This window comes from Sebastes fasciatus, chromosome 22, assembly GCF_043250625.1.
Source record: "Sebastes fasciatus isolate fSebFas1 chromosome 22, fSebFas1.pri, whole genome shotgun sequence".
NCBI classification, from domain to species: domain Eukaryota; kingdom Metazoa; phylum Chordata; class Actinopteri; order Perciformes; family Sebastidae; genus Sebastes; species Sebastes fasciatus.
In genome coordinates this window covers 16,157,924-16,185,066 of record NC_133816.1, presented here as the reverse complement: position 1 = coordinate 16,185,066, position 27,143 = coordinate 16,157,924, and the positions used below count along the sequence as shown (strand labels likewise).

Genomic DNA, 27,143 nt, shown 5'->3' with positions numbered 1-27,143 from the left:
GTAGCATCACTGATGTGACACCTGCTGGATGGTATTGTAATATTGAGTAATGTTTCATATGGTGTACAAGCAAGGTAGCACAAAATAGTCATGATATTGGATTGAGTGATGTTGATGTTTATCACAACAGCAGTAATCATTTTACTTTACAGATGTTATTGATAATATTTTTATGTAGATAAATATATACAAATATATATATATATATTATGGCATGCCATTTAGGAAATTATTATATATATATAATGTGAAATGTGAGAATATTGAATGAAATCCTGAATATATTGAATGAACCCAGAGAATATTGATTGAGATTTCCATGTCTTTTATATTATAAAGCAGGTTTAATTGCTTTATAAATACTGTTAAACTATCAAAACGCTCAATATACGGAGAAATACACACAGCCCGTATTCAGAAATTGTGCGTTTGAAACGAGCCGTTTTGGATGGATTTCTGTCCATTTGTGATGTCACAAATATACAATATATAGATCATTACACGGTTATAAACATAAACATTCTAAATGTTCCCAAGTTTATTTCCTGTTGCAGTGTATGTAAATAACATCAGCTGACAGGAAGTAAACATGGACCCAAAGTGTTGCCTAGCAACGCAATTCCGTTGCAATTCTGTTGCAATTTCGTTGAAATGCACTAAAACGGAGCGTTTGAGACAGACGGTAAATACAGGTATATTCAGGCAGACAGTACGAGGAAAATAAAGTTTTTTTTTAACATTACAGCGTGTAAACATGTTTTAGTAGAAACATAAAACACAAGTATGAACCTGAAAATGAGCATGATATGGGACCTTTAAAGAATACAATCGACAGTGTTGCTATTGTATGATATCAGGCCTTCTAACATGGCTGTGAAAGGGTGTGTGTGTGTGTGTGTTGTGCCACCTGAAAGGCCATCAAAAATCCCACGTGCCTGTCCGGCATGTGCAGATTTTTGCAGCAGCAGAGTGTCGCACAGTAAAGCCTCAGTGGTGTCATTTCTAAAGCACTGTTGGCTCAACACTGTTCATGCATTGTCCTCTCTTCTATTGCTAATGCAGACCTAGCAGTACAGGCCAGCCCATATTGTTTTGCTGTATAAGGTACATATGCTGTAGAAACCACTGGAACTGTTTGGTGTACAAACTATTTTTTTTAGGTTTAGCTGACCATTGACAGTCTTTAAATTAGAGAAGAAGCCAGATACTTGTAAATTATATCTGTCATCTAAACCATGACAAGAGATGACTGAGTTGCTATAAACAAAAGTAAACTTCTACCACCCACATCCTTGTCAGACTCCTCAAACTCATGCTGTCAAGCTAAAATATGCTAGATATACATGTAGTGACATGGAGATATTTAGCATCCCTGTTGTCTAGAAACATCACACTTGACAAAGTTTAGTGTCAGTCCGGAGTATAGTTGTATAGCAGCAGGTGTTCCTGACTTACCTGTTCATGTGGCCATCCAACTGAGTGGCGGTGGGAGCCGGTGCGGTGCGGTGCGGTGTGGTGGACAGTACAGCAGAGCAGGCTGGCTTATCAGTTAGATAACAGCAGGGGGGGTTGGGTTGTGTCTGTGTTTGGGGAGGGGGTTGTGGGGGTTAGGCTACATAAGGCATCATATTCCCTTGTATTATAGTAATGTTAAACCAATATATCGGTTTACAGACATGGATTAACGGAAGTTAAAAAAGTTGGAGGAATAGAGACTAAAATGTTCCCAGTTAGGACTAAAAACTCTTTTGTATTCTGTTTTCCACAGTATATATATATATATATTAATTGCATGATTGACCATAGTTATTCGCAAATTAATCACATTTTTAACTATAAAATGTACCTTAAAGGGCAATTTATCAAGCATTTAATACTCTAGCTTTAAAATTGAGCTACAACCAAAAAATCTTAACTTGCGTTAATGCGTAAAAGAAATGATTGCGTTAAAACCAAATTTGCGTTAATACGTTATTATCACGTTAACTTTGACAGGCCTAATATATATAAATATAAATATATAAAATAGTATTCATAATCACCATGTCTTAATAGAGACTAACTTCTATGAATAGACCTGTTGATTTCACTGCCCATGATCACTGAGTGCATTTTTATTTTTGATCAACCAATCACACTTTTTTAAAAGATAGCGACATACCTAACGTCAGGGTCAAACACACCTCCCCACTAAGGTTAAAGTTTCTGTCCCTTCCTGCTCAGATTTACTCTCAGAAATCCCCTAAATCCCTCCTAAAGTATAGGACTCCTTTCTAGAAATGTTTAGGCTGAGTTAGGAGCTCTGAGAGTATACTCTCAGAAGGGTAGTAGATACGGCCCCGGGCACAGTCCAAACATACACCTGCTGTATCAACACCTGTAAAGCTCTCTGGTCAACATGATGTATCATGTTTGTTTGTTCAGCACACACACATGTAAATACTACAGTTTGTGGCTTTTAGGTGTTTCCCTCAGTTTCCAGTCCAATGCTAAGTTAGGCTAAAAATGTCCTTTAAAAACATTTCTGGTATATTAAAGGACAAAATGTTATTGTCCTTCAGCAAATTTGTGAAATATATCCTTTTCAATTACCAAAAGAAGACAACATTATCAAGCGTTTGTTGTCTAAAGACAAGCTTTGCCTAAATAAACTAGTCAATTTAACTAGTAATAAATAGTTTCCAGAACTAGTTGTCTTTCTAAAAATGCCTAAATGTGATTAGAATTTTAATTTAAAGTTGGAAGTATCTGATTAACTAAGTAAACCAGATTGCAATCTGACCATACAGAAAATTCAGTGCCAATGTTTTGCAGCAGACATATTTCAGTCAGTACCACAATGCATTTCTATTCAAAACCTCTAACCTATATGAAGTCTTCACCTCTAGAAGCTAGCCTGCTCTGTGCTGGTGAGCAGCTGTGGTCTGCAGGCCTCAGACAGCTGGTGGTCTGCACCTGTATGGCATATTGTCAAGCCTAATGAGACAACCTGAGATGGGCCACTCGTCTGCTTAGCAGCCTGTCGGTTAGTGAGCGGGGTCGTATACTGATGACTTGTGAATAATTCAATGCAAAATTATGTCATGGCCGCGGGTCAACAATTTGATAACACATGGCGGGGATCGGCTTTCAAAGGGTCGCCCTCCTGAATACCTCCAAGCAGTGCTGCTTCACCCTGGAATGATGTCTCCATTAATGCTGCGAGGCAACAGGTGGCTGCAGCACTGAGCTTTTGTTTCAAAGGCTGACTTCAACACTACTGATATGTGATATTCCTGAGTTAAATAGAAGAGTCGCAATACACCCCCCTTTGAATTGTAACACTGTTAACTTTCATTATGTTTTGTGAACTTATTCTAATGGAGTTTCCTTCCTTGTGCTCTCAGGCATGAGCAGCAGATATGACGGAGAGTTTGAAGATCCGGTTTGATTTCCCCAGCCCCGTCATACAGGCCCAGGTAAGCTACTGACTCAGACGGGACGGTAATGTGGGAGTTAATCATTTCTCAAAATAAAGACACAATGCGCTCAGCTCACGATAATATGAAAAGGAGCAATTCGACTTTGTTTCTGAGAATACACGCTGAAGAGGGGCGTCTTGCCCGAAACGTGCATGTGGCAATATTAAAAAGTCAAATTGGTGTGCTGTTCTAGTTTCTTTTTCATTTTTTTTTCTCATTTCCACTCCTGTTGTTTTGTTGTTTTTAATCCCTGCCTCGTTTGGATAACTCAGTGAAGGAACTCTACTACTACCTACAGGTTTAAACAGTTAGGGTTAGGTTTAGGGTCTGTTTTCATGACAGAAAACACATCAATAGGATCTGGCAGGTTGTCCATGTTAGCCAATGAGTGAGCGAGGATAGCAGTTCCGACCAGTGGAAGAGAACAAGGCAGGTGCTCACCTTTCAAACCAACAGAAGGGAAGTGTTTGATACTAAAAAAGACAGATTTTAAGAAAGCCAGTAGAAAAATCTCGCTAAAAAAAACAGTACCTTACTTAAATCAAAAATTATACAAGAAGACCTGCTTTTTGTTTCCCAGACGGTGAGAACCCTCGTTGCTGCTGTGCTAAAGGAGAAAGGACCAAATGGGCAAATCACACAGTCCTCAACCCAGGTGAGCTACTGAAATGGCTTCTTTACGGCTAAATGTGAAGTACTTCCTGACCTACCACAGTAAGTTAAAGTACCTACAGTATGTCACTGAGCCTTTGACAACAGGATGTTTGCAGCACCAGTCACTTGCTTGTAACAACAACCAAGTTGTTTAAAATGCAAAATCTGAATATGGATGTGAAACTATGAAGGACAGCAAATTCTATACCTTCTTTATCAACAACTGTCCACACAGGTTAGGCCAGTAAAGTCTGATTTAATGGTACCACTACCTTTTAAGCTGAATCTGGATCAACATCTTGAGCTGTGTGTTGTTGTTGCTGTGTGTTAGGGTCCAGCGTTGGAGGCTCTGTGGCAGCAGTGCTGCACCGACTGCGCTCTGGTGCGTTCGGCGTGCTGCGATGCCTTGGTGCTGCTGGTGGATCAAGGCCACGCAGACCTGCACTTCGTCCTCAACAGTGTGCTCAACCTCCTGCCCTCTGCCAGGTACACAAAGCAAGCACACTCACACCTGGTCTCAGTGACAAACCACCACTCAGTACATAGTGTACATGCACCATGCACTGTAGGTAACACAGCACCTCTATGCAGAAGCATAATTCAGCTCTCAGTAATGGGACACTGCCACACTGTCCTGCTGACTGGGCTCCATTAATTCCTCTCATGTCCCGACCATCAGCGCTGGAGGATCAAGTCTAACTGCACAGTGACCTTTTCTAGTCAACATAACATGACTCATCTAATATGGAAAATGTTGAGTCAGCATTTTAAATGACCTTTTTGCCAATGGTTGGTGGGAGAAAAAATACTTGCTCATAATCCTTTTTTACATGCCAAAATAATACTTGTGTCTGCACAGATCAGTTGATAGTGATCTTCTCAAGTCACTCTAAGAAAGAAAGCAAACAAGCACATTTACTTTTGCTCTAATTTCCCTCTTTCATTGTGTTTGGAGTCTTTCTTGATTGAGTCTCTGTGTTCTGTTTTTGACCTGAACTGTGAACAGTAATGTCCAGGGGCTGATGAAGGTCATTGGACGGCTGCTACAGATGCAGGCGGACCAGAGAGACGGAGACACACACTTCACCTGTCCTTACTCTATCAGGTCAGTCTCTATCATATACACACTACTTCCTATATCATATCATAGGTTTAATAACACCCCAAACGTACGCTAAATTTTGGCGAGGAAAAAATGTCATGGCCATTTTCAAAGGTGTCCCTTGACCTCTGACCTCAAGATGTGTGAATGAAAATGTGTTCTATGGGTACCCACGAGTCTCCCCTTTACAGACATGCCCATTTTATGATACTCAAATGCAGTTTGGGGCAAGTCATAGTCAAGTCAGCACACTGACACACTGACAGCTGTTGTTTCCTGTTGGGCTGCAGTTTGCCATGTTATGATTTGAGCATATTGTTTTATGCTAGATGCAGTACCTGTGAGGGTTTCTGGACAATATTTGTCATTGTTTTGTGTTGTTAATTGATTTCCAATAGTAAATATATACAATACATTTGCATAAAGCAGCATATTTGCCCACTCCCATGTTGATAAGAGTATTAAATACTTGACAAATCTCCCTTTAAGGTTCATTTTGAACAGATAGAAAAATGATTTTAATCGCGATTCACTATGGACAATCATGCAATTAATCACGATTAAATATTTTAATTGATTGACAGCCCTAATATATATACATACTGTATATATGGCAGTAAAAGAGGTGAATGAAGAGCATGAATGACCAATACTCTAACCAGTGGAAATGAAGGTCAAACCTACTCGGAAGCGTTTGTTAAGAAAGAAAACAGTCTTGATAGTGCTGATGATGCAGTTAATATTGAGAGTAGGGCTGGTTCTCTGTGGTGCAGGTTAGTCTAACTGGTTGAATATCCCCAGGCAGATATAATAATCCTCCTCCTCCTCCTCCTCCAGTCTTAGATGTGCACCTCTGCCAGGACCCTGGGGCCTCCTTAATCAGTTACAGCGGGTGATAAAAAGACTGTGCTGCTTTGTCTTTTTTTCCTTTTCCTTCATGTTTCCCTTCCTCCCTCCTGCGCTCCATGTTTCTCTCTCTACCTCTACACACCTCCTCCTTTTCTTTTTCTACTCGTTCCCTCTTAACCTCTCTTTCTCCACATCTCTATCCCTTCTTTCTTCTTCTCCTCATCCAGTCTTCTCCTCCTCCCCATTGTCCTTTTTCTTTCTCATTCTGTCTTCATCGCTGTCTGTGCTGTCTGCGTCTGTCTGGCAGCCTGTACCTCCCCGGTGGGAAGATGAATGTGTTGAGGGCAGCAGGGTGGCGCCGTTGGCCTGGCAGTCTGGCCCTCCATTGGTCGTCGGGGCCTGGCACTGTTGGGTAACTGTAAATGCTGCAGGATTAATGGAGGATGCACACTGGTGCCCATTGTTGACCGTCTGCTCGCCGGTGCCCCGCGCAATCTGCCACTGAGACTCGGAGCCACTTCAGCCCCCAGCAGGATCAGGGGAGATTCAGGGGCTGTGTCCGCCACACAACCTCATTTCTCATGTGATGTTAGTCTGGCTGTAGTGGAGGAGTCTGTCCTGGCTGTCCCCTGATGGGCTTTCCCACATCCTCACTGGATCTGGCCTCGCTGCTCAGGTACAGACACATCTGAGTAGTTAGCAACCGTAGCTGAACAGACAGGGAACATGTCACAAACTGTGAATCTCAGAACATCATAGTAGCCTGACTGATAACAATATTTACAACAACAACAGCAACAACGATATTTAATAGTTTAAAAGATTCAATAACAGTACAGTGTATCAGTTGTATTTTTTTATTAGGTTTCCTTTAAACTTGGTGAGTAAAGAAATCAGACCAAGTCATACTGAGCAGGACATTATACAATTGGAAAAATCCACTTGTCAGTGCTCTCTGGTGGACACACTATATAGTCAAGTACAGTCAATTCTATTTCTATAGCCCAGGGGCTTTACAGTCTGCACAGGATACGACACCCTCTGTCCTTTACAGTACGACCCTCTCATCGGATGAGGAAAAACGTAACCCCAAAAAACCCTTTCAATTGGGAAAAAACTGGAAGAAACCTCAGGAAGAACAACAAAAGGAGGGATCCCCCTTCCAGGATGGACAGACGACGTGCAATATATGTCGTGTGTACAGAGTAACAACATAAAATACAACATAGACAATCCATATGACAAAATAAAAACGATACATATAATGTGAAACATATATGAAGAGACGGATCCAGGAGATGTCAAGCAGCTTCCGACGTCGCCAAACAGATAGAGCCAACATGTAACTGTGACATTGTTTAGAAATGACGTCTGGGCTGGAGACGTCACTAGGTGCATGTCCATCCTGCGCATTTTCAATTTGTGCATAACAAACCTGAGTGGAAACAATACATTCTTAAAAGAGATGTTCCAATATAATTGTTCCCTTCCCGATACCGATTCTGATACCTGACAGTATGATATGGTTGATACCAATTGATTCCTTAGGTTTTCTAGTTCCATTTGATACCAGTATCTTCACTCTAGCTTTAAAATTGAGTCCGCTACAACCTTAAAAATAGCAAGTTGCGTTAATGCGTTAAAGAAATTAGTTGCGTTAAAAGGAATGTGTGCTAACGCGTGATTATCAGGTTTACTTTGACAGCCCTACTTTACATTGGAGTCAGTTGAAAGCCTGGTGTCTCCCATACAGACTCTACAAGGTGCTTCAGTGCATCGGTATCAGATGCCGATGAGCACCAATCAAGCGTCAGTATTTGACGAGTTGGGAGTGAGAACGGGTTGCCTTGAGGGAAAATTCTATTTTTTCCACTTCATTACACAGTGATGGAGCAGCCACATAGTCAGGCGCTCAAAGTGGTTCGGGGCTCAGTGCCTTGCTCAAAGGCGCATCAGCAGTTACCAGTCCACACTCTGTAATGTGGTCCGTGCTGGACCTAAACCAGCCACCCCGCACAACATCATAATGGCCTCAGTTGTGCTTAATAATTACATATAAACAGGGCTAAACTCTCTAATAGTCTTGTTAGTTTAGTGCTTGTTTGGACTTAAGCTACCAAACTGTTGAGTGATGAGAAGTGGTCATATTCTTAATTTGTAAGGACGTTGTCTATATGATCTCTTTAAGATTAAAGATCCGTGAAGGGTAATGTATTAGTGGTGTTTGTCTGCTGTGATGATAGTAAATCAGGTCGGTGTCCCAACGCCAGACTTCCCCCTCAGCGGTTGGTAACCTGCAGACATCCTCAGGAAGCTGAGCATTACAGCAGACGGATGTTACCTGGCCCATTTGTCTGCCAGCGCTCTGATTCAGCAGTGAACTTGGAGTTGATCTTAAAGGAGGGAAGGTCTCTGCCGTGACTTCCTGCCTCTTCCCTTTTGTGTGGCGGCTGAAGAGTAGGGGGAGCGCTGAGAGGTCTGATGGATGGGAGCTGCATTGAAGCTGAGAGTTTGGAGACAGCCACAGGGAACCTGAGGAGGGAGGAGGCAGGGGGGGCAGAGATGGTCAGACAGATTACACTGTGTGAAGAGTGGGAAGCAGGAGTAGAAGGAGGGGTAAGTAGTCCATGTCTAGGCCACGCTGCAGTCCGTCACATGCACAGACATGCTCCGTCATTGAACTTCCTTCCTACACTTAGATACGTGATTGATGGAAGGTATTGGTTAAGAGGACACCAACCCTGCTGTTGTGTTAACCTCTGGCCTGTCTGTGGGCTGGAACAGAGCTTCACCTTGGATTTGACCCCGGCGTTTTGTCTGGACTTAATGGGTTTGCAAATTGGAGAGTAATGGAGGCTGTGTGTTGTTTACACTCACAGGAGGGGGACAGGTAGAGGACGGGAACCCTCGGTATCGAGAAACTCTGGGTTTTAAATGAGTATTTTACTGCAAAAAATAAGCATCATGAAGATATAATGTAGAGATTGGGCCGATCCAGGCATATTTTAATGGATCGGATCCTTTCTTAAAGCTAGGACTGTAGTGCTGTTCAAATACATTTTTGTTATATATGTTGAAATTCTCATTACATCCCGACAGCAATCAATAAATCAAATGCTCTGACAAAAAAAAAGAAAAGAATCTGGTATCTGTGGCTGTCACAGGACCGTGATAAACTGGACTACCTGCCTGCCTGCGATCACTCTGCCTGTGCACTCATTGTGCGTCACCGGAGAGTTCCACTAGCCGTGTTCGTTGTTTACTTTCATTATGATAATTTTGGGGACAGACTCTAGATTTAGGGACTTTCGGAGCTAGTGCAGCTGGCTTCTTTCATTGGAAAACACACGGTTGGGTTTTAAAGTTGGATCATTTTTTTGATCTAGCGTACTCCTGCTGGTTTCTCAACAATACCAACCCTACCTACAGCATAACTGTACTGTACTGCAGCAGTGCTGCTCTCCTTAATGACAGCCGACTCTACTCTGCAGCATTTCACTATGAGAGAGTGAGAATTAAAGGGATGTAAATGAGGAAAATGACTTGGCCGCACCGGTAAGCGGTGGTTGGCAAAATGCACATATTGGCTAAATTCCAACACTAATTATCATTAGATAAGAGCAGTGTGCAAAACCTTCATGTTTGGTTAAAGTGCTAGAGGTAATTTGTAAAAAGCTCCACTAGTACTTTTAGTGAACGTACATAGATTTTTTTGCCTTTTAAGCTACAAAAATCACTTTCATTTACAAAATCAACCAAAAAAAGAGCAGTTTGTTGTAGAAGTTAATTAGACCCCGGGGACCTCAATGGTAACTATGGCGATGACTTTGGTGATCCTCTGACCTTTACCCATGATATCTACTTTAATATCTTCCACAGTATGTCAACATTTACTAGTTGGATTGGCACCAAATTGTGAAATGTTTTGACTAATGTGTGGATTGTCTAGATATTTGACAATGTATCCTAATGACTCTGGCTGCTTCTCCTGTAGCGCCACCATGAGGACGGTCTTTAGGGAAATTGGATGGATTACCGTGGAGTTTGTTACAGAGATTCATGTTTCCCACAGGATGAATTGCGATTACTTTGGTTGTATGTTAACTTTTCACCCAGCAAATCTTGTAACATCTGTGTCACATCTGTGATCTGTGATGTGAACACGGCCTGTTTGTTTTTTTGCAGGAGCAACCCTCACCCATACATCACGGCGCTGGAGAACCGAGCGGACTGCTGGCCGACTCTGCTGCTGGAGATTGATGACTTCATTCGGCAGGCTGCTGACAGGTTAGCACGGCCGCAGCAGAGGCCTTGAACCCCTCCATCCAATCACTCCCTCCCCTTAACTGCATGTATTTCAAAGCCATCTGTGGCGAGCATCCCATCTCAAATAACTCATCATACCACTGTCAGCTGTTAATATGCACTGATGACAAATACATACAGACACACACACCACTCTTTACGAGGCTTAAATCTGAGGAAGTTTCTGTTTCGGTATCGACCTTGGAAAGCAGATTGATATTGGCCAACACTATGTGTTGCCTCTGGATTGTATTTTTGCAGAAATGAACCAGCTTACATCGCCATGCTGGCTCCCTTCCTGCGGTACCTGTACTGTGAACCTCAGAGGCAACCCCAGCACGCGATCCTGCGCCACAGTCTCCTCAGGGTGCTGGTGCCCATACACCCAGGAGCTGGATCAGTCCTCCAGAACAAGGACCAGGGACAGACCTCCCCGGTGTCTGACAGCCTGCTGCACTGCCTCTGTCAGCTGGTGCCACACATGCAGGTGATTTCTAGAATGCATTTAGCCAATAACCCGTGAGACGCCAACAGTTTGGTTTCACTCAGGTTCAGATAGGTTGAATGTTGTCTCTGTGATGCCAGGTGGACAGCGTGGAGGCGGTGCTGGAGCTGTGCGGATTCACAGACGCTCTGCTTCAGGGTCTGGTCCCGGCCTCAGAGGAGCGCTTGAGGTCCGAGAGAGTCGAGCTGATTCTGCACCTGCTTTGTGCCTGCCAGCGCTGCCTCAAGTTAAACGGAGACTGCCGACCTCTGCTCAGCATATTACAGCAGCTCCTGCCTGCCTGTCAGCAGGTGACACAGCAGCGTTTATGATCCAGTAAAACTTTAGACTAGTTCATCATCAGTATGTCTCACGCCAACAGTACGTTATGTGTGCCGTGCCTAACCTTTACGTTTATATCTGTAGGAGCTGCCGTTGGACGAGCTGTTGATGGGCGTGGCCGTGCTCCTGCTAGAGGTCCCTGCAGCTCAGCAGACCAGCCTGCTCAGTCTGGGTAAAAAAAACAGCAATCTTAAATATGTCTATTATTAGGCAGCTAATGGTGAAACATCCAGTCCTCGACACACAGGCTTAAAGAGACAGTATGGGAGTTTCTCAGTGAGGTTGTATGAGGTCTGTCTTCATAGTCAGTGTATTACCTACAGTAGATGGAGTTAGGATAAACAGACAGGAGTACCAGCATGGGAGCAAAGCAATGTACTGCTGTGTGTGTGGGGGGCTTGTCTGATGACTTACCTTGTCGTCAGACAGCCCTTTCCGACGGGGAACTGAAGCCGTACCATCTATGCTCTCTTCAAAGCCACCAGGCTCCTTTGACAAAAACAGTAATTTTACCTCGCAGAACACAGGAGTTACTGGTCTACCGCTGCGTCGATCTGTTAGTTAGTTTGTGTTATTGTGTGACTTCGGTGTTTTAAAGGGTCAGCTTCTAGTATTTGGGCTATTGATCTGTACTGTATGAGATTTAAAAAAAAAAGTGGTAGTTTTATTAGAACAAATTTGAAATGAAGTGATATTTCAAGATGTTATTTTGAATGCTCCATAAACAGGTGAGACTAGACAGGAACTGATCTGTACTGTAACTGTAATTTCTTAGGAAGGTTCCTGGAAATGAATATTTCTGCTATAAGAGGGAAAATGGAGTCAGTGTTCAATGTCCATTTAATGAGTTCCTCTTGATTTCTAGCATAAACTAGAGTCTTTTAGTCAGTGTGTGTCTACAGACAAGAATACAACAGCACATTTGAATCATTTCCAATGATGAATCATATGTATTTAAATGGCTCTCTAACTATATGAATACAAAATAATTTCGTGGTTCCTTCTTAAAAACTCAAATAATTGCATTAGTACTTATATGTACTGTTTTAAAACATTGTCTCTATTTACCTTAAACTGTAATTAGTGCCAGAATACATCATTTTTTCCATGTAGAAAATCTTTTAAAAGACCTGTAGGTCTAGTGATTTGAATGATTTTAACATGCACTGCATCGCATGTAAATGTATGAAATGTGATAAATAAAGTGTGATTTATTCAGACATTATAAATTATAGTCAAAGCAACCGTAATCCTTCCTTGCTACATGACTTCCCATGATGACATGTTTAATTTCCCCAGCTGGTGCTCTCTTGTTAATTTCATTCTTTTTTTTTTCCTACTTAATTTGTCCGTATGGATTCTTTAACCTTCATGGGGTTTTGTTCTCCTCTCCCTCTCTCTGTCGTTGACGCAGCTCTGAGTTTAGTCCCTGAGCAGGCTGAGCTGGCGCCCTGGTTGAGTCCAGTCCTGGTTCTTCCTGTGCTGCAGCTGCTGTCCTGCTCGAGCCTCACCGAGGCGCTGGCCGACCGGCGGACGCACGGCCTCAACCAGGACCTGGCCCACAGCCTGCTGCGCAGCATCAGCAGAGAGACGGAGAAACCCAGACAGGTAACACTTGAGGCTGGGTCTCAAACGCTTCCTGTCATGCCCGCCTTTAGAAGCAAGGTTCCAAATGAGGAGTTTTTCATTGAGATTACATGTGTTGTGTTGCAGGACCAGGTGCAGTTACTTGTTTTTGTGCCACTTAAACACAACAAAACTGATTTCATTTCTTCATCCCTCTCCTTCTACTCAGTCTGGTCCACCGTTGGCTCTTCCTCTCACCTCCTGGTACAGCGAGCTCAGCGTGGCTCTGTCCACACTGCGTAAAGTGGCAGAAGATCCGGCGGCGGCGGCCGATTGGCTTCTGTCTGTCAGCTCGGCCATGTCGTCCGGCCAGAACCGGCTCTGCACCCTCACCCTCATCGTGACCCACCTCATCATCACGGGTCGGGAAGACGTCTGCCAGCTGGCTCTGGATGCGAGCCAGGCCATCGCTGCAGCCGACCCCTGCCAGGTAGACGATCCACACTGGGCTCCGTTCACCAGACTCTCAATTCAAGCTCTTTATCTTCAGCTCGGTGCTTTGTTCAAACTAAAATATTCACCTCGTGGCAAACGAGTAATTCTAGTCTTGCCTTTTCTTCTGCCAAAAACTTCCCTGGCAAAACAACAATTGGACACAAAAGGGTGATAGACTATAGAGGGGCCAGATTTTTGTAACAGTTTTTATTATTATCATTGGATTTCATGAGAATTTTCACACAATAATAATAATAAGTTACAGCACTCCAATACAAAGAGGTACATTTACCAATAAACAAGAGAGGTGGTTGTTGATCTTAAGTGTGTTTTGTAAAGTTGCACACTTCTACTTGCCATTAGTAGGTGTACAAGTGAAAGCCTCAGGTAATCTGGATCCTTGAATTTATTATTTAATTTACAATATGTTGATATTTCAACATCATAATATGTCATTAACATTGGCTTTTTAATTCATTCTTCAAAATAAAACCACTACCTGCCTTCAGCTGCTGTATTTTTCTGTAGTCGTATAAAGAGAGAGGTTTAACTGACAGCCTTCCCTCTGACCCTGTGGGACTGTAAACGCAGTCACTAGCTCCAGACGATGATGTGAAATATCACATGGAGTTCTCGGCTCCTCATTACTGGGCTCGTTAGACGCCTCACAGTATCCCTCCGCTGCTCTAATTGCTCCCAGAGTGACACTTTGCGCCGGTCGTTTGATGCGTCGGTAGAACGTTATTGGCATATTTGAATGCGTTGGACTTCCCTCTCCTCCCGGTGTCACATCACCTCACATCTGCACTGCTGCTTCCAGTCACAAACACTCTGTTACAAGAGATGAAAAATTAACCCTTGTGTCTAGATGCAAAGGTGGTGCTGAGGAAAAATGACTTATCCATAATTATTTATTCTGTTTTATTGATTGAAGTTTGTGCTTCAGCACCAGACCTTTCAGGGATTCTACTCTACATTTCCTTCTTCTCCGCCCCTCCCTCGTCCTCTCAAGCAGGTGAAGCGGTTGCTATGCAACGGCCAAGGTGATGGCAGCAGTGAGTGTTTTATGTTAATGAAAGGCTGTTAGACTGCAGAGCTGTTGACTCCATGCGTCCAAGGACCCGGACTACATCTGATTTTTGACCTCAGCACTAAAGGGAATGATAGACCCTGCGTTGTCCTTCATTCCTCTCTAACTTGTATCTATTGAATGGAATTGAGCAGAGACGTCATGACCATGATGAGGACATTGATTTCTGCAGGGACAACTCATGTTCTCTGTGTCCCACGCATAATCAGTCTCAAATATGATTCTGTTTTTAATATCCTTATTGTCATCAATCATTCCCTACATCTCTCTTCTGTCTCGTGACGCTTGATAAATACGGGGTTCTTGTTTCACTCGGCTGTTCCTTCATCCAAAACTCCTGAATCTGTGTGTCTGCAGGTGCCGTCCCTTATTCCTGTTCTGATGTTCAAACTGGGGAAGGAAAAGAATCCGGGCGTGGCTCACGCTGTGCTGAACTGCCTGCCGAACCTCGGGACTCATAAGGTACTGAGCACCTCAAGATGTCATGCCGTGAAATACAAAACCACTGCACGTCACACTTCTGTCGTGCATACCTCCGTTATTTCAAATTGTCTTTGAGGATTGTTCTTATTAAAGCGTCATTCATATTCTGAATATAAAAAGAAATGTGTGTTATGTGCACACATAATGTGAGAAAAGGCTCATTTCAGATGACATTAACCATTAACACACACCATGTGCTTTAATGTTCCAGCTCTGTGTCCCCATGGTGCTGCAGACTCTGCACATGCTGGCCAGCACCCCCAAGCTGAGAGCAGTGGCAATGCGCCTCATGACTGCTCTTTGGAAGAAACAGGTCTGTGATGATAAGTGGTCATCATCATATTCATATAATATCTTTCCTGTATTATATTCTTGTCCGCCTCTTTCCTGACAACTGACTTTGTTCCTTGCTGTCAGGATCGCGTCTACCCGGAGCTGCAGCGTCTGCTGGGCCAGCAGGACAGTCGGGTGGTGGTTGGGAGGGACACCCAGTGGGAGCAGATCCTGGCCAGGGCCGCCTGCCTCAGGGACATCTGCAAAGAGAGGTCAGATCATAGTGGGACTTGAAGTGGTGCTTCTTTTGAGAGAGGCGTGACATGAGGGTCTGAGTGATTGAATACAATGGGGACTGACAAGAACTGAGTAACGGGAAGTCTGATGCTTTTCATTTGGTCAATTAAATTAAGTTCATATGTTGTACGTTAAGACGTAGCAGCTCCAAAGTGTTTCAGGAGATTGTCATACATCATGTATCATAGAATTGTCTTTGTGTGTCAGGCCTTACCAGCATGGAGGTGACATGTTGGCTGCCATTACACTCACTCTGAACCAGTGCACCAGACCAGACATGGCGACCCCTGCTGCTCTCGCCCTGCAAGGACTACAGGAGCTGTGCCGGGCAGAGGTCACACACACAACACACGTAGCCAACGTTTACTGCATGTACAGTAAACGTAGCCGCCGAGTCTTACGAGGCTTGTTTTTTGCAGGTTGTGGACATCGTCTCAACATGGAGAAGTCTCGGACCCGAGCTGAGCTGCGACTCCCGTCCACTGATGGTCAAGTTCATCGCTCAACTTCTGGCTCTGGTTCCCCAGCTCACTGTCAAGTCAGAGGAGTACGAGGTATCTGATCTACTTCAGGAAAGCTTCTGTTTGTCATGATTTGGTTTTTGTGTTTTTTACAGACCTAAAGTATCAACAGTACATTTTTCTCGAGCTGAACTCTCATACAGGGAGCCATGATGCCACTACATACATACATTTGCTAGCTAACAAGCTATTTATATAGACATATCTTTACATGCCCATGTGCCTACTTTTAATAGATTGCAACTAGTTTATGTGTCTATTCTAGGGCTGTCAATCGATTAAAATATTGAATCGCAAATTTATCAAATATTTGTATCTGTTCAAAATGTACCTAAAAGGAGATTTGTCAAGTATTTAATACTCTTATCAACATGGGAGTGGACAAATATGCTTTCTTTATGCAAATGTATGTATATATTTATTATTGGAAATCAATTAACAACACAAAACAATGACACATATTGTCCAGAAACCCTCACAGGTACTGCATTTAGCATAACAAATGTGCACAATTCATAACATGGCAAACTCAATGCAAACTCATTTAAGATTTAATACCAAATGTGCTTCTGTTTGTGGCCAGAGTCAGGACGTGGTTAGTTACTGTTGCTATAAAAAAAAATGTTTTTATCTCTGTTATTCCAGAAACTGAAGGAGGAGGTGGTCAGCTTTCTCTGGAATTACGCTGTGAGCAAGGTCTGTGTGCTGAAGATATCTGCTCTATGTGTGTACATACCCTGCACCATGTCTGGGGACGATTTTCTCCCATCATTTATAGAGTTTGGACGATACTTTCTGTCATATCGATGGATAAAACACCGCTGGTGCAGCAGAATGTTTCTCACATATAACTTTACATATTTAGAATGAAACAAAACAGACTGACTGGCATTAAATTAACGGCTTTAAAGGTTTAGTGAAGGCAGCTGCTTAACTGAACACCCAGTACATTCTGCTCTGATAGGTGTTTTTATATTAACAATGGATCAAATGACTGTGTGTGTAACGTGAACTGGGTCTCTTGTAGTTAGGACCCCCCATGCAGAGGGTGATCCATTATTCAGCTTTACAGAGTCAATGTTTTGCTTTTACGGCCCCTAAAAACGTCTTCTCAGACTCCAGTGAGATAGTCATCGGAGTAAAAACAGCGTCTCCTACAGTGTGCTTGTATTTCAAACATTGAGTCATCTACAGTATGTATATACAAAACCGAGTTAATAACTGTGTATGTGTGTGTTTGCTGTAACAGGATCCAGAGGTGGCCAGCTGTGGCTACAAGGCTTTGGCAGATTTTCCTGAAGCGGTCCACACAATAAATCTTCTTCCTGAGGCAGTAAGAGTCAACAGTCTAACATAATATTTAGTACGCAAAAACAGTATGTGAGGTATTTTAGTATGTCTGAAACCTCCATCGCTCTTCCCTCGAAGCTGGTAATAAGATTATTTTGATCATCTGTTTACATTGATTCTTGTTGGTTCTGCTGTATCTGTTGCTGCTCTGTCCACTCCGTAGGCCAGACCAGCTATAAAGGCCCCTGAAAATGAAGAGGATGAACAAGGAAAGGAGGAGGAGGAGGAAGAGGAGAAGGATCTCTCCATCCCAGGTTCATCATATGTGAAGCTGATGGTTCTCACCCCCGTATCTGTTCTACCAGGTACATTACTCTCACATCAGGCTTCATACTGGCGCTTCCAGCTGGGCCAGACAAACACACCTGGCAGTATTGGTGGTGGAGAGCCAGTGAGGGATCATGTTGGAGGAAGCTACTGCTTACCGTTATTGTGTTTTACCTTACAGTTCTGGGACGTTACGTCAGTCTCATGTATTTCTTTTATTTTCTCCTCAGCCTTGGAGCTCTTCCTGACCTCGCTGGTGAAGCAGGAGATGAGCCAGATGCCACGGGGGGTGTACTTCTCTGCCCTGAGGGGGGGGAACCTGCGTTCAGACCAGGGTAAAACCATGGCAGGGATTCCAGGATTCACGCTGAAAACCTACGAGAAAAACAAGCAGCCTGGACTGAAGCCTGGACTAGCAGGTGAGAAAATCCACCCTGTACCTGTTTAAAGATGTGACGTTCTTATGTCTCCACGCCGGCGACAACCGTGGCTGTAGGTATTATGTTATCAGGTTGTCTGTCAAGTCTCTCGCAATCTTGTGAAAGCAATGTCTCAAGAATGCCTTGAGGGAGATTCATTACATCTGGCATCCACTTGGACTCAAGGATGAACTGATTAGAATTGGGTGGTCAAAGGTCAAGGTCACTGTGACCTCACAAAATTACATTTTTGACCGTAACTTTAATAACTTTAACTAGAATGTATATGCCAATTATGCCAATTTCACTGTAAGATCTAACCGGATAAAATGATGAAGTGACCATGGAGCATGTGTGTGTGTGTTGTAGCTGGACTGCTGCTCTGTTTCGAGCTGCCTGCGCAGACGGACCGTGACGGCAGACCAATCGAACGTTTCCTCGTCAGCCGCAGCCGCAGCTACCAGCAGACCTTGGCAGCGCTCATTCATGAAGTATGTCTAATAAATGTTCATCTGCCTCTCACTCGCTCCTCTTTGGTTTTTAACTATTTCAAACGGCCCCATAAAACTTCTAACTTTTTGATGTGCAGGTGAACATTCAGCCGTCCGAATGGCACCGTGCTCTCCTCCTGCCCCAGGCCTGGCGAGGGTACATGAGCCGAGCTTTCCACGCCGTCCTACAGGTTTGTGCTTCTGGCGAACTGATAGATTGATGAGATTTTGATTGAAGAATTGATCAATACTACTTGTACATCCAGCCACTGCTAGGAAGAGCAAGGCAAAAAGTGTATTTTTGACATACATCATGCATCATTACATTACAATTACTGGTGAAAAATAATGGGCTCTGTGTTACTCAGTAAATACATCAATTCTATTGCAACAAGTTTTCATTGCATCTGTAATTTCAATGTTACGTGTGTGTCTTCAGGGTCGACGTGCTGATTTAGAGATGCAGCAGAAACAAGGTAAAGAGGACCCAGAGGAGCTCCAGTACAAACAACACTGTGCCTGGCTCTGGTGAGAATCTCCTGTGATATACTGCTACCTGTATGTTTACACACACACACACACACACACACACACACACACACACACAAAGTAAAGAGCAAACATGTGCTGTAGCAGCCAGCTGACTGATGCACCGGGCTGAGATTAAAGGACAGAGTGTGTGTTAGTGTGTCTTTGACTACATGCTGTTGTTCGTACATCACTGCATTAGCAGAAGAAGGGTCCTCCTTTCATACTGCGTTTCTCTCTGCTTTTCTTTCATCCTTTCTTCCTCGTCTCTCTCCGTTTTTTTTTCTTCTCGTCCCTCTCAGGGCCAGAGATCAGCTGGCTGACGTCATCAAAGCTGCTACTAAGTGAGTCCGCCGCTTCGCAACATGTTAGTTACACAGGAAGCAGCATGGTTGAGGGTGATCTGTAGGTTCAATCAGAGTGCGATCACTGGCTTTCTGAGTGTCAGTCCTACCAGCAGTGTGTTCTCTGTGTCCTTCAGGGACAGTCCTGTTGTTCAGGGGAACTCCATCCTGGCTCTGAGCGGCCTGGCTGCTGTCCTGGCTAAATATGAGAGCAACCTGCCTGCTGACAGCGACGGCAGCGTCAGGGTAACATACTCTAACAACCATACTAGACCCTTTATACTGTCTACCAGTCAGGTACAGGGATGACTCCTGCAAAGGCTTGCATTGTCAAGCTTCATCTTATATTACCTAATTGTGTCCTCAGATGAGGTCTGTCCCTCAGACAAAGATGTGTTCAAGTGCATGGTGGGATTGCAAGTGTAGGAAGGTACAAAACTCTATAAACATTCCTTACTGACTTGTCTCTGTAGGCTGGACCAGAGTTTGTGCCCACAGCCAGCTGGCTGGCTATGGTTCTCAACACGCTGCTGAGCATCAGCAGCAGCAGCTACAAGGCCAGAGGACAGGTGTTCCCATGGTTCCTACATGTAAGTTTCATCTGAGTTTTTTGCTTGTGTCTTTTGTTTGTCCTAATAGCTACTATTAATATAAGGATTTGGCAGTTAAAGGACCCATATTGTGACATGAAAATAGGTGGACTGTGTCTATAAAGGGAACCTGTGGTCTTCTCAACTGACGCTGACTCATGTTGGATCACTTGAGGACACTTATCAGACTTTACACAGCTCCCTCTGGAGACACTAAAAGGTTTATACATGTGCACAGGGGTATTGATTTAAGACTGGAAAACACTTGAAGCTATCCTTTAAGTTGCAGCTGCATAATTTCCCTGGCTTACTGCATAAATGAGCTTGTGTCTTTAATGAAGTGGCTACTGACAAAATGACATGTAATGAGCCTCAACTTCCTGCAGGTGTCCTAGTTTCTTTGCTGTTTTCTAACTATGCTGCACTGAGAATGTCATTTCAACCTGTTAACTCAACACAGCCGTACTGTTCCTTTATAATAATGAATGCTGCTGTGTAGTTTGGCTGCTGTGTCAGTCTGCAGACTCTTGAAGCTACAGAGCCAATCACACACCCGTGACACCTTCCTCGTTCCCTCACAGCGGTCCTACTCAGGTGAGAACACAGCGAGTGCCATAGCTCGCTCCTGTGCCAGCGTGGCGTTGTCCCTGCTGGTCCCGGTGCTGGTGGTGTGGCAGAGGGACGGTCTGGTACAGGTCCTGTCGGCGCTGCAGGCCGGCCTGCCGGGCTTCCCCACAGCCGACGATTCCCAGGCGGTCCAGTTCCACTCGGGCCTGGCGCTCGGCATGGTGCTGTCCAGTCTTCACCACCAACGCCTCAGGTAGAATCTGTTTTTCTGTAATAAGGAACTCCAACACATGCTGTAACCCGTCATTTACTGTTGAGCTGATAGTCTCTCTCTGTTATCCAGTGATGTCTCTGCTCAGAAGGACACTGATCTCCTCCTCAGCTCTCTGGCAGCTCTGGAAAGTTGCTCCTTCAACCCCGACCTGGAATACAAGTCAGTGCTCAGTCCTCAGACATGGTGTGAAGTACTAACCAGTAGGGGATAACGCTATGGTGTATGGTTTATACCACTGGTTTCCAACTGGTGGTTCATAAAGAATCATAATAAAGAATAAAGTGTAGTTAACCCATTGATGCCAGCTCCACTGATCTTATGACCCCTTCCTCCTCTGTGCTCTCCCTCAGTATTGGCTGTGTGTTAGGTCTGGGTCTGGTGCTCGCAGCTCTCTGCAGTAGTGGACAGACGGACCAACATGTCCACATCACCCAGACACTAGACAAACTATTGTCCAAGCTGCAGGACAGCAGTGGACAGGGACGCATGCTGCAGGAGGTAACACTAGTTTTACTACGATACAGCTTTAAAGGTCTCACAGATATTCTGTCCAGTAGTACTTGCACACTGATAGGAAAACCTTGTTTCAGTTATTGGCAGTATGTATTTCACTTTAGGGTCAATTTTGCTGTTTGATGATTGATGTTTTTTCCCTTAAAATAATAACTGCGAAAAATAAATAAATGAATAAATAAATAAATGACTTGATAGATAAATAAAAGTCATTAAATGTCAATAAAATAATATTAAAAATAAATGTAGCCATTAATTGATTGATAAAATGTGACATGAATTGATATTTCTGTTTTAATTTGCTTCTTTATTTATTTATCTTTGTATTAATTCCCTTATTTATTTACTCTTCTGTTGAATTTCCCCTTTTATTTACTTATCTATTTATTTTTATCATTTTTAAAATTTATTTATTTTTGATTTTTGATAAATGGTATCAATAAAAAAACTATACCTTTTAATAGAGAATGATTTGTAATAGTGGGAATAATTTTCTTTCTTTGACTATGTCCACCTGTGCAGGCGTTGGCGTACTCCGTGGCGTGTGTGGGCGTGTCTGCCTTCAGCGGAGGCCTTATAGATGCTGCCAAGGCCGAGGAGGTCATGAACACTCTGCGCACCCTGACTGAGGAGAGCCAACAGGTCAGCAGGAACGAGTGTAGTCAGTGAGATTGAGCAGAGATGTAATTGTCTGTGTTAAATCAGTTTTTGTCCTCATCCTGGCTTCACTGCTCTCTACTAAGCCAAGAAACTTTCAAGTCAATGTACAAACTGAGCATTTTCTAGTCTATATTCTAACCCCAGTTTGTGTTCAGACTCCAGGCTTCTCCCTGGCTCTGGGGTTGGTGGTCCACGGCCTCTCGATGTCCGGCCACGGTAAAGCAGAGGACATCCATCCTCGTCTGCTGGCTGCTTGGATCAAGATCTTATTGGCCGAGGTACATTTTCGTTCCTATTTACAGCTTAATTATCATGATACCAAGCAAGTGTAACCTGTGTGTTGAATGTTTTGTTTGTGTCTCAGGGTTGTCCCACTATGCAGCGACTGGCTGCCGTCAACGGCCTGGTGGCTTTAGTGGGATCTGAGAGTTACCTCATTCAGGTGAGACATCCTCTCATGAGCTGGTTTCACTGGGTGAGACAGGCAGTGCATAATGGCACGTGGAAATGTTCAATTTTAAAGAGGATTGTTATGACAATAAAATGCATGTTTATATCATTAAGTCTCATGTGTAAGCTCTTGGGAGTGAAGTATTTCTATTTGAGGCCGTGAATGTTTCTGCTATCATACTGGACTGTACGTGTCACTGAGCTTGTTGTCCTGTGGTACAGCAAACCAGTGAGTCGGAGCTTTCCACCCAGCAGCAGAGCAGGCTCAATGAGGTGATTCGAGCCATCACACAGGTATGTCACATGACACATTTCACTGGTGAAGATGTAACCCCCCCTCTCAGTATTATTATTATTACTAAACACCACAAGATGTCTCAAGATGTCAGACACTTCTTGTCTGCTTTTGCCAGAACTTGCATCATCACTGTTTCAAAATGATGTTTCTGTAATTACTGTGCTGTTAATATCGCCACCATCGGGCAAAAATCTCCATTAATCGCTAGGCAGGTTTCCATGAAATATTCCTGCTTGCACTGAATTGGAGCTGTCTTTTGCTCTGTGTGTACATTGACTTGTTTTGGCGCTCTTTTGCAGATCATAACGTTCTCAGGAGCCATTGGTTTGCAGTCCAACAGCGCTTGTTTGGTTGGTCATTTGCATTTGGCCCATGCGTCCACCAGTCACAGTCACACAGCAGGTAGGCTAGACACTGCACAGTCAACCTCCATGTCATCATGAGTGGCTGGGATGGAGCCTACTGTAGTTATTGTCTGTCTTCACAATGAGGAACTGTTTGGTGTGATATGTCTTTTGTCTTTTGTCTCAGTTCCTCAAGATTTCAGCTACCTCTCAGAGAAAAGTGTCATCAGATCCATCGTCGACTTCATCTCAGAGGCAGGAAAAAAAGGTTTGTTGACACATTAATAATGTTCTTATCAACAACATACCACAAATTTTAACTTAAGATATAAGAATATATTTAATCAATCGATTAAAATATTTGATCGCGATTAAATCGCACATTTTTTATCTGTTCAAAGATAGGGAGATTTGTCGAGTATTTAATACTCTTATCAACATGGGAATGGACAAATATGCTAAATTTAGCAACCAATGTATTCCTTAGGTTTTCTAGTTTCATATGATACCAGTATATTCACTCTAGCTTTAAAAATGAGCCCTCTACAACCTAAAAATCGCAAGTTGCGTCAATGCATTAAAGAAATTAGTGGCATTAAAATGTGCTTTATTATTGCGTTAACTTTGACAGCCCTAATTTGAACATAAGATATAAAAATATATTCATACAAATTGCCTGCATAGGCTAGAATTTCACTTTCACTCTCTTCCTGTGGACCCAGGTCCAGAGTTTGCCCCTCCAGCTCTGGTTAAGACCGCTCTGACCCCGCTGGCATCAGTCGGAGCCAGTTCCCAGTACCCCCCCATCAACTGGAGTGCCGTCCTGTCTCCTCTGATGAGGCTCAGCTTCGGTAAGAGTTCTCACACACGTTTGTCTCTTTGTACCTTAGAGACTAGCAGAGTCAAAGCACCGAGCTCAGCATCTTTTTTCTTTTATCTTTGCCAGGAGAGGATGTACAGCATCAGTGTGTGGTGCTGGCAGCGTGTCAGGCTCAGTCTTCTCAGAGTGCCTCTCTGTTTCTGGGCTCCTGGCTGTCACCGCCCCTCGTGCACAGCCTCAGTGTAAGTTCCTCTTGAGTAGTTCAGCATCTAGCCGTACTTGTAATACAGTCAACAAATGACATTGTAGGATTTCTATTATTTCTCCTCCAGTTCCAGACCCGGGCTCATCTCTACGAGAGCCTGGGCTCGTGGATGAAGCACGTTGCTGAGGACAAGCTCCAGGTCCACATGGAGAGTCTGGGCCTGCAGCAGTTCCAGGATGACCTTCGACCCCAGCGTCTGTCTCTGTGCCGCTCCCTGCTGCAGGGCCTCGCTCAGGCCATGGCTCTCCCAAACCCCCCCAACAGCTGCTGGAGCATCCTGTGCTCCACCACCGAGAAGATCTTCACCCTGCTGCCCAACCAAATCCAGGTCCAGCTCAAATGAAACGCACATTCACTAACTTACTTACTTTACATGACACTTCAATATTACATTTCTATATTTCTCAACTGACACTTCAACTGTTGTCACTGTTCATACACCAGCTGACGCTTCAACTACCTCTGGAACTTTAACTTCAACTGGACTTTCAGTTGCTTTCATGGTTTATAGTTCAACTGATATTTCATCTCTTTTCATGTGTTACTCCTGTAATGACAAATCAGTTGCTTTTGTCTCTTACGCTTAAAGTGACACAGCAACTGCTTTCAGCCTCTACACATTAAATGACACTTCATTTAATTTCTACTTTTCAAATACTTTGATATTTTTACAGTTCATGTACTCACTATGTCACTATATACATACCAATTGACACTTCAACTATTTCCAATGCTCACACTTCAACTGCCTCTGGTACTTCCGCTTCAACTGACATTTCAACTGCTTTCATCTCAACTGACAATTCACATCTTTTAGCTTCTACACACTTACTCACACTTTAGTTTTTTAGTTTTTATCTCTTCGACAGTTCGGACAGTTCATATACTTCAACTGACATTACAACTGCTGTCACTGTTTACATACGGACTGACACTTCAACTACTCACAGTGTGCACACTTCAACTATCTGGCACTTCAGCTTCAACTGCTTTCGTCTCCTACACCTCACCTCAGTTTGACAGTTTAACTAAGTTGAGTGTTTACATACAAACTTGAGACTAAAATTTCAACTGCTTTTAGCTCTTACACTTCAACAGACACTTCAGATCCTTTCAGTGCTTCAACTTTAAAAATGCAACTCCCCATATAACCTCTCACATGCAAACAGTTTTACCATGATTTGTTTAAAAACAAATAGTACTGTATCAGCTGTAACTGTACCAGACCATTCACCACGAATATCCTCCTGTTTCCTCTGCTGATGATGAATTCATTATCATTTTCGTTTTAGGATAATGAAGTGGATTTGTACGTGGGAATCACCAAATGTCTGTCTGAGATGTCGGATGCAGAGATTGACCGAGTCGCACGAGTCACAGAGGTACAGTATGATGTGACAAATAGCCAATACGTACTAAATGGTATAGAAAACAAAGCCTTGTGTCATGAGCTGACATGGTAAAGGATGTGAAAGCGCCCTTACGTAGCTACACGTGGAATATGCTGCTGGACAGTTTTCATATTTGAAAATCCGTGTACTGTTCAGGCTCAGATGGAGAAGACCTGCTTCGTCCTGGCTTACTTAACCTCCCGAGGCAGAGTTCCCCTCCTGGGTCTCAATGACGTCATCGCCGGTGTGCTTCGCGGTTGGCCAAGCAGCAGAGTCGGCTGGCTCCTCCTGCAGACTTTTTACCAGAGTCGCCTGGCCACCAACCCCAACACAGGTCAGGCCAGAAACGAGTCAACATCTGGAATAGAGAGATTCTCTTACTGCATTCACATCATATAGAAGAATGGATTTCTAATGCAACCACCAGGTGGCACCAAAATGTTCAAATTCCACACATAAAGGTTTTAAAGATGTGAGCAAGACAACACTATGTATGCCTCTTCTTGATGTTTCTTTGTATTTATGTTTCTCTCCATGCTATACAACATGTGTGTCATCTACAGTATGTTAATGTCCACCTCAGAGTGAGTCCACCTGTATACTGAGATGGTTTTGATCTTCATTAATAGGCGTTTCGAAACGAATGGAGTGGCTCCTGGAGCTGATGGGACACATCCGAAACGTCGCCTACGGTGCAACCTCCGTCACATGCGGAGACACCAAACTGGTATGTTTTCTGACTGAGCCATGCTGGGAAACTGCTGTGGGGTATTTCTAGAGCTGTCAAGTGTGTTGTTCTCACATACCACAGATGATGTTTCAGCATGTAGGTGAGAGTTAAAGGCTCCTCATTCCTGAGGCGGTTTGGAACGCAGCTCCAGTCTCGTCACTAAAACATGTTAAACGTGCAAACAGGTTTTACACTTCAGGCGGTTGTATTGACAGGTAAACTAAAACAACAAATGATCGTCCTTTAGTAAAGAACAATTACGGTTTATTTTAACTTGGGTCTTATTTTCTTAGTTTCGTCCAAAGCTATGCATTGTTTGCAAATTGAACTGCGGATGCTGAATTAGGTTGCTCAATGAACTGTCATACTGTTGGTGTTAAGAGATCCCAAAATGTTTGGAAATGAAGCTGAACATAGATTTCCTGTCTTGTTCTGCAGGCCACAGACTTCCTGTTCCAGGTCTTTGCTGCTGCTGTAGTTTCCTGGGGTGACCACACAATGCCCCTCCTCTTTGGCGTTAGGGCCCAGTGGTTCCCATGGCAACTCGGCTCCAAGCCCCAAACTCTGCAACACGGTCTGTACGGCGCGGAGGCATTCGCTGACCGCGCCCTGCCGCAGTGCCTGCTGGGTATGTCCCACAGCCTGGCGCTGCTGCTGGACAAAGAGCCCTGGAGCAGCCAGAGACACAAGGTCAGCGTGTGTGTGTGTGTGATATACTGGACTCACTGAGTTATGGGTCAGCTTTGTAGATGATGACAACCTGTGTGTGTGTGTGTCTCAGTTCATAGACTGGCTTTTCAGCATCATAGAAGGTCCTGAACAGAGTCTGTCGGCCTCAACCATCAGCACAGCCAAAGGTACAAAAACACAACAGCATATACAATACACAGAACTCAGTTTACAATGTTGAGCCACAGAAA

The 27,143-nt window shown here is 43.6% G+C and overlaps 2 protein-coding genes and 1 long non-coding RNA gene across 4 annotated transcripts in view; 1 reads left to right on the top strand and 2 right to left on the bottom strand.

Moving 5' to 3' along the window:
• mllt3 (MLLT3 super elongation complex subunit) overlaps positions 1 to 1,549 on the bottom strand; it is a 57,961-nt gene extending 56,412 nt beyond the window's left edge. For both annotated transcript variants that reach the window (XM_074624072.1, XM_074624073.1), the window contains exon 1: positions 1,456 to 1,549. The gene's annotated coding sequence lies outside the window, so the exon portion shown is untranslated. The remainder of the gene's footprint in view (positions 1 to 1,455) is intronic.
• focad (focadhesin) overlaps positions 1 to 27,143 on the top strand; it is a 28,595-nt gene that overhangs the window by 649 nt on the left and 803 nt on the right. Inside the window, exons 2-43 of the mRNA XM_074624068.1 lie at positions 3,387 to 3,458; positions 4,042 to 4,116; positions 4,447 to 4,601; positions 5,122 to 5,220; positions 10,252 to 10,353; positions 10,633 to 10,858; positions 10,957 to 11,166; positions 11,282 to 11,369; positions 12,612 to 12,805; positions 12,993 to 13,253; positions 14,706 to 14,810; positions 15,043 to 15,144; positions 15,249 to 15,376; positions 15,609 to 15,735; positions 15,821 to 15,955; positions 16,568 to 16,618; positions 17,172 to 17,255; positions 17,436 to 17,577; positions 17,770 to 17,958; positions 18,328 to 18,449; positions 18,548 to 18,640; positions 18,889 to 18,977; positions 19,280 to 19,321; positions 19,459 to 19,567; positions 19,795 to 19,911; positions 20,493 to 20,731; positions 20,822 to 20,911; positions 21,103 to 21,250; positions 21,788 to 21,907; positions 22,081 to 22,203; positions 22,290 to 22,367; positions 22,598 to 22,669; positions 22,973 to 23,075; positions 23,205 to 23,285; positions 23,740 to 23,868; positions 23,964 to 24,079; positions 24,170 to 24,430; positions 25,395 to 25,484; positions 25,650 to 25,827; positions 26,123 to 26,220; positions 26,662 to 26,913; positions 27,005 to 27,080. Coding sequence (XP_074480169.1) covers positions 3,402 to 3,458; positions 4,042 to 4,116; positions 4,447 to 4,601; positions 5,122 to 5,220; positions 10,252 to 10,353; positions 10,633 to 10,858; positions 10,957 to 11,166; positions 11,282 to 11,369; positions 12,612 to 12,805; positions 12,993 to 13,253; positions 14,706 to 14,810; positions 15,043 to 15,144; positions 15,249 to 15,376; positions 15,609 to 15,735; positions 15,821 to 15,955; positions 16,568 to 16,618; positions 17,172 to 17,255; positions 17,436 to 17,577; positions 17,770 to 17,958; positions 18,328 to 18,449; positions 18,548 to 18,640; positions 18,889 to 18,977; positions 19,280 to 19,321; positions 19,459 to 19,567; positions 19,795 to 19,911; positions 20,493 to 20,731; positions 20,822 to 20,911; positions 21,103 to 21,250; positions 21,788 to 21,907; positions 22,081 to 22,203; positions 22,290 to 22,367; positions 22,598 to 22,669; positions 22,973 to 23,075; positions 23,205 to 23,285; positions 23,740 to 23,868; positions 23,964 to 24,079; positions 24,170 to 24,430; positions 25,395 to 25,484; positions 25,650 to 25,827; positions 26,123 to 26,220; positions 26,662 to 26,913; positions 27,005 to 27,080 — 5,356 coding nt within the window. The 5' untranslated portion in view covers positions 3,387 to 3,401. The remainder of the gene's footprint in view (positions 1 to 3,386; positions 3,459 to 4,041; positions 4,117 to 4,446; positions 4,602 to 5,121; positions 5,221 to 10,251; positions 10,354 to 10,632; positions 10,859 to 10,956; positions 11,167 to 11,281; positions 11,370 to 12,611; positions 12,806 to 12,992; positions 13,254 to 14,705; positions 14,811 to 15,042; positions 15,145 to 15,248; positions 15,377 to 15,608; positions 15,736 to 15,820; positions 15,956 to 16,567; positions 16,619 to 17,171; positions 17,256 to 17,435; positions 17,578 to 17,769; positions 17,959 to 18,327; positions 18,450 to 18,547; positions 18,641 to 18,888; positions 18,978 to 19,279; positions 19,322 to 19,458; positions 19,568 to 19,794; positions 19,912 to 20,492; positions 20,732 to 20,821; positions 20,912 to 21,102; positions 21,251 to 21,787; positions 21,908 to 22,080; positions 22,204 to 22,289; positions 22,368 to 22,597; positions 22,670 to 22,972; positions 23,076 to 23,204; positions 23,286 to 23,739; positions 23,869 to 23,963; positions 24,080 to 24,169; positions 24,431 to 25,394; positions 25,485 to 25,649; positions 25,828 to 26,122; positions 26,221 to 26,661; positions 26,914 to 27,004; positions 27,081 to 27,143) is intronic.
• On the bottom strand, positions 13,451 to 15,933 carry LOC141760962 (uncharacterized). Its single transcript, XR_012592493.1, has 2 exons — positions 15,803 to 15,933; positions 13,451 to 15,364 (listed from the first exon to the last, which is right to left on the bottom strand). It is a non-coding gene; the product is annotated as an uncharacterized LOC141760962 (long non-coding RNA).